General features: G+C 40.8%; 1 protein-coding gene across 1 annotated transcript; it reads left to right on the top strand.

The window, feature by feature from the left end:
- Positions 1–251: 251 nt before the first annotated feature.
- On the top strand, positions 252–11,622 carry meltf (melanotransferrin). The gene is made up of 16 exons (XM_083767924.1): positions 252–532; positions 862–1,016; positions 2,021–2,120; positions 3,524–3,709; positions 3,988–4,132; positions 4,649–4,716; positions 5,534–5,718; positions 6,420–6,585; positions 6,706–6,857; positions 7,190–7,286; positions 7,417–7,611; positions 7,747–7,900; positions 8,575–8,642; positions 8,803–8,987; positions 9,295–9,487; positions 9,728–11,622. The coding sequence occupies exons 1-16, from the start codon at positions 484–486 to the stop codon at positions 9,790–9,792; spliced, it is 2,163 nt and encodes a 720-aa protein (XP_083624050.1). The 5' UTR covers positions 252–483; the 3' UTR covers positions 9,793–11,622.
- Positions 11,623–12,121: the final 499 nt, after the last annotated feature.

Genomic DNA, 12,121 nt, shown 5'->3' with positions numbered 1-12,121 from the left:
GAAAGGAATTTAAAAAAGAGTGAAAGAAATGGGAGGATGGCAGCATTAGGTGTGGAGTAGAAGTGAGCACAGGAGAAGAGGAGAGGAAAAAGAGGGGAGAGGTGAGCTCCTGTTGCTTGTCAAAGGACGTCTGTGCTGGCCTTCATGGCCCTGAGCCAGGTCCCACTAGCAGAGACGTGTCATTCCAGGTATAAGCGGGTGGCACAGATGAGGACTGTACTACTTTGAAAGCACAGCTACATTCATACAGAGTCAGAAACATAACTGCAAGCGGGAGTCTCGTGATCCAGAAATTACATCACTTCTTAGACAGTTGTGCTCTAATATCCTGGAAGTATAGCTATTTTACATGTTCAGGCTATAGGCGTGGCCTGGATGTGGAATCTTGGACTCTGGTATTTGCACTTTCACATCAGCAGAAGGTAACCTGGTATAAAGGAGAGCAAAGGAGAAACAGGACCATTTCACCATCAGGATACGACCATGGCCACGTGGAGAGTGCTCGTAGCTCTACTATTAATATTACACACAGGTAACGAAACTTTCGCTAACTTGCTGCAAAATGACTAATTATTATTATTATATATTATTATTTTATTTTAGCTGAATATGGTCTATATATGTCTATTGTCTCCGAACATTTGATCTCTGAGTCTATGTTGTTACCTTTGTAATATGTCTGTGACATTATTCATTATTTATAATTTAACATACAATCATAGGTTAAGTCTAGTAGTAGTTATTATTACAAAGGTATTAGGGTAATGTTCTTATTGACTACTTTTAGAAATTCAGAAAATGTCTCCTTTCTATATCTTTACTACTACTCTTTTTTCCCCCCTCTGTCTCTCCCTCGCCCAGTCTCTGGTCAGAAGACCATCAGATGGTGTACCATCTCAGACAATGAGCAGAGAAAATGCCTGGCCATGGCACAGTCTTTTTCTGCTGTATCCATCCGTCCCACCCTCAGCTGTGTCACTGGAGTGAATGTTCAAGGCTGTGTTGAGAAACTACAGGTCAGTTGCGAACTTGTGAAAACATATGTGAATGGGAAACTATTAGCATCAAATTGCAAATTCTCACCATGTATGTCTATGTATATCTCACTTCATGGCTGAGCCACATCAGTCTTTCAGGGCCAATAGCACAAGCTTTGATCACTGGGAAAGAAACCAGGCAACAGAGACATCCTGAATTATGAGCAGCAGCAAGTATTTATTAACAGTTTGGAGAATTACAGTACATTTCTAGTACAACTCAATACAAGACTGTTAACTGTGGACGACACCATAAAGCATTACACTTGTTTACAATAGGGTACACCATGTTCAATTAATCATAATAGTACAAATATACACTTCTATATAGCAGAAAACTGGAAATCATCATTAGAGGAGGTAAAAAGGGAAAAGAAACATATACAGTGAGTGTGAAAAGGGGTGTGGGGATTCAGATTTTATGGGGGGCAGTTTCTAATTGCAGCCGTCCGTAGGTGCATGCCCTTTGAGAGCGGTTTTGACTGTTGATGACTGTTGGTAGGGCATTCCACATGTTGGTTGCAACAAGCATGGCTCCTGTTAATAGATGACCAATAATTAGCACTGAACAGCATAAGGTTCAAAAGGTGCATTCATGATCTCAGAGTACCTTACAACACATGGGACTTTTACAACTCTGGACTGAGAAAACAATAGTGTTGTCTTGAGAATGTGAACTTGAGGGTTCTGAAACTTGTAGAGGTTGCATCATTAACTGAGGCACCAAATTCTTAATTCTAAATCATCTTAAATACTTATCTCTCTAGGTCGTCCTCAGATGAGCCCTCCATCTTCGCCTCCAGTCGAATCCATATCCATATCCATATATCCATAAATACTTATTATGGATATTATTTATTCAGACACCCTTAAGAATAGACTGCTCCTGATTGCTCAGAATGTGTCCATTTAGGGACATTAACACTAGGAACAGAACACATAGCTTTAAACATGTACATGTCTGCTCTATGTTGTTCCTTCAGAGAAACGAAGCAGATGCATTATCCATGTCCACATCTGACATCTACGATCAGGGAAAGACTGCTCCCCTTAAAATGGCTGCTGGAGAATCAACCAGTGATGGTAAAGACTACAATTACTAAAAGAGAAATATAGGCCACATTGTCACCATAATATTCCAAGCTGTCATGATCTGCAGTTAATCAAATGTGAAGGCAGCTCAGCAAAATACATACGAGGCATAGTGTGGAACAAGTGCCGCTTAGCTCAGTGTATGGCTGTTTAGTTTTAGTTTTTACTTTTAGTAGATTTTTTTACACACATAACTATACTTTGCACCAGATTTAGTGTATAGTACCACATACACATGAGCTGTAGTCACACATGGCTGTGTTAGTACTGTGAATTGTGTTTTAATATAGATGCGCGTGACATAGGCCTAATAATAATAATAATAATAAAGCTTTATTTATATAGCACCTTGTCGATAGAACACAAAAGAATCATCATCATCATACCTGGAAGTTATGTGCCTACTGCGTGGCAAAAACTACTTTCTGGCCTTGACAGCCCATACATCCAAACAGAAAAGTCTGATTGCATTAAACAACGTTAAATTCACTTCCACTCACATAGCCACACGATTTGCCACTCACGGTATGCATGCACATACCCTCTATACTTATGTATATAGCTTCTCTCTATAGCAACTAAATTACTCTCCTATAATTTGTTCTTGTAAATTACTTATTCAGGGATCAAAGGAGCCCAAACCTGTCAACCAGTGCATCTACCCCTTTGCAATGAGAGTGTGTGATGTCATCATTAAATATTGATGTGTAAAGGGTCACTAGTTTGAGTACAGTTCAATGTCTCAACATGGCAGGAAGGAGTTGAAGACAATAGTCCTGCTGACGCTAAAGAAATCAGTAGAACTGGAAGCTAACACTCTATCAGTCTTATCTGATGATTCTTTTTTGGAAATATAAACAGAGATGGAAAGAGAGACATATGGAGCGACCTCATCATTAGAACTATATTGCTGACTGATTATTAGTATGACCATGCAGTATTTAAAAAATGTGAGGGGCACTCTTAACAGCATACATCATCATACATCACATTCCGTGCTCAGCCAATCATCAAAACACACACACACACACACACACACACACACACACACACACACAGCTGGGCATAGGAGGGGCTAGCGCCCCTCAAAAATGCGGTATTAACACATTCTATCATAACTTCAAACCATAAACAATTCATCAGAAATCCCAGTTCCAATCATTTGCTGATACATTACACAAAGTGCCAAGCTTCCCTTGTATCTACATTTTCTATCTTATACGTATATCATTATCAAGCCTGATTCACAATATTTTAAGTGAATTGATAAGTTATGTCTTGTTACGCTCACTGGCACTGTGCCAGTCTGCAGCCAAAAACCATCATGTTGATTTCCACAAATACTTATATGTTACAGTTTCTAACCCCCAACACTTGGTCTGTTCCTGATTCAGACAGAGGTACGCAGTATTACGCACTTGCTGTGGTGAAGAAGGCGACCGCTGGCATCACCATCAACAACCTGGCAGGGAAGAAGAGCTGCCACACTGGGAAAGGCAGAACCGCTGGTTGGAACATGCCTTTAGGATACTTTATAGACCAGGGCATGATGTCTGTTATGGGCTGCAACATTGAACAGAGTAAGAAACAGTGTTGATTTTGCTGATTTTTATATAGAGGAAAACACATTCGACTTCCGTTACACCAGTAAATCACAACTGCTCTACACGTATTGTATTATACATTTATGTGTACACGAGTGCACACATACACACATACCAAGTTGGCAAATACAGTACAGTACAGTACAGTAGATTATACATACATGCACTGGCTGATACATATACTTCACCTTTCCTCAAAATATATCCATTCATGCCTGCATGTTGTGTTTGTGTGTTTGTGTGTGTGCGATCAGGCGTTGCAGGTTTCTTCAACGCTAGCTGTATCCCCGGTGCCACAACACCATCTCTGTGTCAACTGTGTAAAGGAAATGAGCATGGACAGAGCAAATGTGATTTAAGCGAACAGGAGCGATACTTTTCTTATGCGGGGGCCTTCAGGTATACACCTTCATACACTCACCCATATGAGGAAGGGCTATGACGTTTCACCCTCCTTGTTTTCCTTTGTTAAAAGTTAAAACCCATTCTGGGCGGGAACCCCTTTTGGTGTTAGCATTATGTTATGGTTTAGCTATTGAAAAATAGCAGATCTACAAGCTCATAGCGCGCCACTCAGTGGCGCGCTATGAGCTTGTAGATCTGCTATTTTTCAAGTTTGTAAATCTGCAAAAAAATAATAATCAAAGAACGACTGACATAGAAACATAGCTTTTTCAGAAAACTGTCAGGATGTAGAAGACATTTCTAGAATAACAGGAACAGTCTTGGACAGCTCTATGTGAACATAGTGATGGTTTCTGACCACTCTGTCATAGACCTGCTTGCATGTTTGGGATCAGTTTGTTAACTTGCTCTGCCCACTGTCTTCTCTCTGTGCAGGTGTCTGTCATAGACCTGCTTGCATGTCTGGGATCAGTTTGTTAACTTGCTCTGCACTGTCTTCTCTCTGTGCAGGTGCCTCGCTGATGGAGTGGGAGACGTGGCTTTCATCAAGGAAACGACTGTCTTGGAGAACACCGACGGTAACTTAGTAACTTGTTTGTCAGCCGCCAATTATGTTTCAGTCTAGTGGTTCTCAAAGATTTTAATTTCAAGGACCCCCCCCCCGTCTCTGATGGGAGTATACAAGTATATTAATTAAATTCGTATGCTCTCATATAGTTACAGACCTCGGGTCCATTGAGGAACCCTGAGGGTCTCTGGACCCCAATTTGAGAACCACTAGTTCAGTGGTTCCCAAACAAAATATCAGAAAATATCAGATCTACAAGCTTGAGCTTGTAGATCTAGACAGGGGTCTCCTGGGACAAAATTTCAGCCAATCAGAAGAGGGTAATATTTATGACCTTCATTTTTATAATGGTCCAGTTCCAATTTTGTCTGCTCTTTTCTTTGTGTCATCACTTACAATTCCTCTATCCTGATTGGATAACATTGTTATCCCAGTTTCAGTTTCTGAAAATGCATTTTCTGTTTAATAAAAAGCTGGAGAGACGTGGAGACTCCTCTTACTGAACAAACACAATGAGAACTATCACAATATAGAGCTTTTTAACACTTATTTTAACCAAAGAAATCCAATTACACTACCGTTAAACATTTGTTTTCAAATTCATGGGTTTTTTATTCTTCATGAAATTACTGAAAAAACATTGAATTATTTTTAATTCATTATTCTTTTTTGCTTTTTATTGTTTTTAAAAAAAGGGAAAAGGTTCCTGCACAGACAGAAAAACATGTGTCTGCGACCCACATATGGGTCCCGACCCGGTGTTTGGGAACCAGTGAGATACAGTATAGTCGTCGTTGGTTAATTGGTCTTTTTTTCACCCACTATAGGTAAAGGTCCGGAGTGGGCAAAAGGTCTGATCTCTTCAGACTATGAGCTGCTGTGTCGTGACGGGACCAGAGCCCCTGTGACTGACTGGCGCCGATGCCACCTGGTCCGCGTCCCGAGACGTGGCATTGTGGTCCGTGACGGCATCACGCCCTCCGTGGTTTACAACATGCTGAATGACGGCGTGGTATGTCACAGCACCACAAACCTTAGGGATATTTCACACAACAAAACAACCTTTTGGTCATTTTATCGTCTACTCAGTATTTAGATATATTTTAGTTGCCCGGCCCCCTTCCTATACAAACCCAAACCCATTGTAACTATGAACTCCTTTTTAACCATGATAGATTCACCCATCCTTTTTTCTGGTGACTGATACTTCCTTTTTTATTACTTTTTTCATTAATCTTTTACGTATTTATTTTTTTGGAAAAGAATAAGGCTCCATAACAAAATCAAAACAATTATAAAAATATAAATGAAAAACGTTATTAAAAACATGCGGGCACCTCACATATTAGGAGAGCAGTATTATGAGTCACCAGGACAGGTGTTTTCGATGAATCTATCATGGTTAAAATGGAGGTTGAAGTTACAATGGGTTTGTTTAGGAAGGGGGCGCGGCAGCTAAAATGAATATAAAATATCTAAATACTGAATTAAGCAACTTAAAAACTCTCTAGGGTGCTCACATAAGCCTGAGTACATGATGAAATGGGCCCTAAAATGTGCTTTTGACAGTTATGCTAATAAAGCAACTTGAATGTATTGAATTTTTACTCCAAATAAAGTATCTCTCTTACCATGTACCAGATTCTTCTAAGCTCCTGCAGCCAAGGTGTGAGACTGACCGATCGAATGTGTTTTCTTACTTTTTGGTCACAGCTGAAGTCAGACTTCGCAATCTTCTCATCAAAGGCATATGGGGACGGAACTGTGCTCTTCTCTAATACATCCTCCAGGTTCCTGAAAGCAGAGTCAGAGGATCCCAGGGTCTGGATGGGCAAACCATATTATCATGCCCTGAGAGCCATGGACTGTGAGCCCTCAGGTAATATATAGCTATATCAATCGCCGGCTTAGTCTGTCTGTCAGTCTGTTTGCCGGATCCACCTATCTCAGTCATGACCTCCATTTTTCCATGTTGGTGTTTGTGTATTTGTGTGAGCAGAGATCCCAAACAGCCTGCGGTGGTGTGTGTTGTCCAGCAGTGAGCGGGACAAGTGTGTTGCTATGGCTGGGGCATTCAATGAGAAAGGTCTGCAACCATCCATCCAGTGTATCCAAGGAGACTCTCACACCAACTGCATGCAGAGAATCCAGGTTATAAGAGCCAATATAATCATGATAATAATCACATAATCACTTTTAGAAAATAGATTTTTGACCATACAAATTAGTTTTAGATAATACTTCAAAGTAACGTATATAGATGAACGGAACACTAAGGTGTACTAATGTATAAAATAAACTGTGTGTGTGTGTGTGTGTGTGAGTGTGTGTGTGTGTGTGTGTGTGTGTGTGTGTGTGTGTGTGTGTGTGTGTGTGTGTGTGTGTGTGTGTGTGTGTGTGTGTGTGTGTGTGTGTGTGTGTGTGTGTGTGTGTGTGTGTGTGTGTGTGTCTGTGTGTGTCTGTGTGTGCGCGCGCACGCGCAGAATAAGGAAGCTGATGCCATTACTCTGGATGGAGGTGACATATACACAGCTGGCAAAGCTTTCGGCCTGATCCCTGCCACAGGAGAGAGCTATACTGGTGAGAACTTTTAGTCAATCAAGTATAGGCCCAGTATATAGAATCATCCTCTGCAGCCATGTGTATAGGAAAATGCATTGCAACAACAGTGAATGTCTCTGAACAACACAACACCTCGCCGTTTCTACAGCTGAGGCTGATGGTTCCAACTACTATGCGATTGCTGTGGTGAAGAAGAGTAACCGTGACATCCAACGCCTGGAGGATCTGCGCGGCAAGTCCTCCTGTCACACCGGCTACGGACGCACAGCCGGATGGAACATTCCCATAGCAACACTGATGGAGGCAGGTCTAATCAGACCTGAGCAATGTCAGATTCCCCAAGGTGAGTGGTTTGTGTGTCTGTCTCCGTCTTGGTGTACTAATCGAGCTGGAGTAGACTGTTAATTAATTTGTATTTATTCTTATGTATATATTATTAATTATTAACTTGTATTTTTCTTTTCCCCATGGGGCATAGCGGCGGGACAGTTCTTCAAGCAGAGCTGTGCGCCGGGTGCCAATCAAGCTGGTTTCCCAGACAACCTCTGTGGCCTGTGTATTGGAGACTCGTCAGGAGAAAACAAATGTGTAAAGGGAATGGATCTTTATGACGGATACACCGGAGCTTTCAGGTAAGCTATTGTAATGCTCACAAAAACCTGTTCTGGGGATAAGAACCTGTGACATAGATAGAAATGAGTTGGATGTTTTACATGCTGATTTGCTGCTTAGGTTTCGTACATGCTTAAACATAATCCATCCCATGTAAGAACTTTCTTCGTCAGATAAAAGCTGTTATTGACAAGTTTCTCTTCATACTCCCTTTCTTGTTTTGACGGGTATAAGCTAGACCCCCTATGTCTCCCTATGGTTCTGAAGGCTAGTTCCTATTTCCACTGTAATCTGACTTCTATCAAAACAGCTCTGGTAGAAGAACTATCAACTATGGGGAACAGAACACTCACCCAACTTCTGACCAATCTCTCATGAACTATCAACTATGGGGAACAGAACACTCACCCAACTTCTGACCAATCTCTCATGCAGAGCTATCAAGACCGAATACCAGTGACATCCGGGTGAAATCATGAATATTCATGAATGTTATAGATATAGATATGTACTTACAGTCTCGCCCTGATGAACTACTCTATTTACCTATTTTAGTGGAGCATGAACAGTTCTGTCAAAAATATTCCTGTCTATATCCTCATAATATTTCCATTAAATGAAAAGTAATTTATTACAGGTTTTAAAGCCCACCCCCCCTCCCCCCCTCTCTCTCTCTCTCTCCCCCACTGTCCAGGTGTCTGGCTAAAGGAGGAGGAGATGTGGCTTTCATCAAACACTCCACTGTATTCGACAACACTGACGGTAAGATAACATCAGTATACAGTATATACTGTGTGTGTGTGTGTGTGTGTGTGTGTGTGTGTGTGTGTGTGTGTGTGTGTGTGTGTGTGTTTGCGCACGTGTGTGTGTCCTTGTGGCACGGCAAAAAACGTATTTTTTCTCTCTGTCTCTTTCTGTGTAGGTAACGGCGACTCGTGGGCTGAGGGTCTGGTGTCCACTGATTTCCAGCTGCTGTGTTCCCAGGGCAGCAGGGCTGAGGTCACCCAGTACAGAGACTGCAACCTGGCCAGGGTCCCCTCCCACGCCGTAATGGTACGGCCTGACACCAACATCCACGTTGTATATGGACTACTGGACTCTGCACAGGTAGGGGGCTCTGCACAATAGAAGCTACTGATTTGTAAAGGATTGGTTGTCTTTTCTTTTCTCTTGTCTTGATAAAATGTATGTTCCTTCCCTTCTTAATGCACTCTCAGCATACAGAAGCACAAGGTCATACAACAGGAGAGCTTATTATTACAACATTTCTCAAAATACACCTTTTCAGTCATTCGTTTTGATGTTTTTAATGACGTGTACTTTCTCTTGGTGTCTCTCTGTATTGCTTTCTCTCTCTTTCTGCCTTCCTCTGTCTTACATTTCTTTACTGCTATCCCACCCCTTAATTCTGTAGAAGTATTTCAGCAGTGACAGTGGTACGGAATTTAAGATGTTTGACTCGTCAGCCTATCAGAGCACCGATCTCATCTTCAAAGATTCAACGGTCCGTCTAGTGGCCGTGGCCGATAGGAAGACCTACGAGGAGTGGCTGGGACATGCCTATGTAGACTCCCTGGTTAACATGGAGTGTAATTCAACTACTGCAGGTAACAACACACATGCACACATACGGCATATACCGTACAAACCCATAACTGCATTATTTAAAAATGAAGACCAACACCATAGCAAGCTAAATAAATGTGTTATACTCAGAATTTGGGGTCCCATATGCTGTATCAGTGTATCATATACAGTCAAGCATGCTTGCATAAAAGGCAGTGTATAATACTCTACTGTAATATTAGTCATTTGTCTCACTCTGTCTCTCATCTCTGTCTGTACAGTGATGTCCTCTGTGTGGCTGCTTTTGATGGCGCTACTCAGCTCCGTGTTGGCCAATTGGATGTAGAAGCATGTGCACACACAGTACACACACACACACACACACACACACACACACACACACACACACACACACAGAGAGAGAGGGGGGGGACACAAGCCATACCTCAGTCTCTCTCCTGTCTCCTTCTATCGCTTTTCCTATAGTCTAGTCGCCCCCATCCCCTTTCCTCATCCCTCCCTGTCTGATCTGCCAAACCGAAAACACTGTGGTCATCGCACAGACAGACCTTCTATAACTGCTGTCCCTGATTATCCGTATACATCTTTTCATGTATATGATTTACCTGCTTGTGTGTTCGATTAATATAGAGGACACCATGTTGAAAGCTTCCTATGGGTTTATATATGGGAGATGAAGAGGGTGCCACTGCCATTTTGTTTACTGAGGGTGAGCTAGCCATATCAGTGCATATGCTGCTACCTGTTACATTATTCTGTGGCTGTGAGGGTGAGCTGCCATATCAGTGCATATGCTGCCACCTGTTACATTATTCTATGACTGTGTTGTTCTGTCTCCTCAAGGCCGCATGCACATAGGAAGAGGAAATCTGATGTTGAACCTCTTGATGTCTACAGACAGATTCCGTTTCCATGTAAATCCGGCATATAGTTTGCACTGTGTAAGCTCTGCTACCACTGGCTCTGTGAATACTACTAATAGACATGGGTCTTCCTTTGGTGTAGGCCATGTTTCTAGAATAGGCTAATGCCATATCAGTGAATATGCACTAGTGTTGCACACCACACAGAGTTGTGCTGGGAGTTTAGAGAGTGACTAAGCGACTGCCCGTGGGCTGTATGTTTCACATGTTCTCCTCAAAGGTTGGATACAGAGGAATACCCTTAAAGTCATATCTTTCTCTCCCTTGTGCTTAGATGGTAGCATGTTATTATAGTGTTATTATAGTGTTGTATAATTTGATAATGATATAGCTCTGCTGCCCATCTATAGCTGATAAGCACTTCTAGACCATTTTTTTCTTTTATAATTTGAGGGTAATCTTGTACTTTTTATTACTAGGAGTATCTACCGTGGAAGATCTTTGTCACCGATACCATCTGTTGTCATTTTGCAGCACTGCAAACGTTTTGTTTAATCCCACTGGGAACACAAATTGCCACATACAGTACAATGGTCCATTGGTTTGGGGAGAACATGGAGACAACATTCTGTAGCTTCTTTTGGAGTGTCTTCATTTGTTAATGCTTGAACAGACATTCAAACTGAAGACCTTTTAAAAAAATAGCTCAGTTTCATTCAGTTACAATAGCTTCAAAACATAATTTTCTGTTATTATTAATGTAATTATAAATGTGCTAGTCCCATATCCAAAATTAACAAATAAACTATAACTAGCAAATTAATTGACATTTGGATAGCTTAAACTTGAAATGTTTGACTAAAAAACACACAACAAAGACTGTCTTACCAGAATATCAAATTCTGGTATTCTGGTAAATCGTCTTCGTTGTGGGTTTTTTTATCCACTAATATCCAGTAAAGTATATAATATAAAGTTAAAGAATATGTACAACATAAACCAATAATACCAGTGCCAGACATATAGTAGTTACTTCTTGCTGCTGCAATTTTTAGAACTTTGTTGTTGATTGGGTGTGTATTTCATTTATTGAGAGATTTATTTTTATATGAAGTTCAGATGCCATATCAGTGTATATGTACTGACTCATGTCATGTTGTCAGAAACTAATGCTAATGACGCTAATAGAGGCTATGAAATGAAGAAGATGTATAACTATTAAGTTGCCAGGCTACATGAGATTGCCTACTCTGCACTGTTTTCTATTCTTTTCAAATAAAGTTATTCACTTATACTGAATTGTTCTCATTGTGTTAATTAATTGAACATTAATATAGCAAGATATTGCTATACTAACCCTAATAACCAGACCACGCAAACTTTTCTCATACACTGTATATTTTGTTCCAAACGAAATACCATTACAATGAATACTGGTGGAAAGAAACCAATATTTGACACTGACATAGGCAGCAAGGCTAATTAAAATACACTACAGTATGTGCTAGCTGTGCTCTGGTCACACAATGATGCATCAGAATGAGTCTTTGAACTTGCGTATGGATTTAGGAAAGTAATCTTGCCACTTTATCTTCACTTCAATTTCCTGAATAATTTATCTTACAGCCTTACACAATATGAATATAGCATTGACCTGAGGTGAGGTGATAAGTGAACTGAGCTGAGGTGAACTGATTATGCACTTGTAAAAGTATTATTGCTTTGCATGATAGTACCACTGTGTATTCAATTTAAATTCCACCCCTTCCATCTGTATGGATATTGGGTAAT

This window comes from Protomyctophum parallelum, assembly GCF_964188405.1.
Source record: "Protomyctophum parallelum genome assembly, chromosome: 6".
In the NCBI taxonomy this organism is placed as follows: Eukaryota; Metazoa; Chordata; class Actinopteri; order Myctophiformes; family Myctophidae; genus Protomyctophum; species Protomyctophum parallelum.
This window is presented reverse-complemented; position numbering and strand designations above follow the sequence as displayed.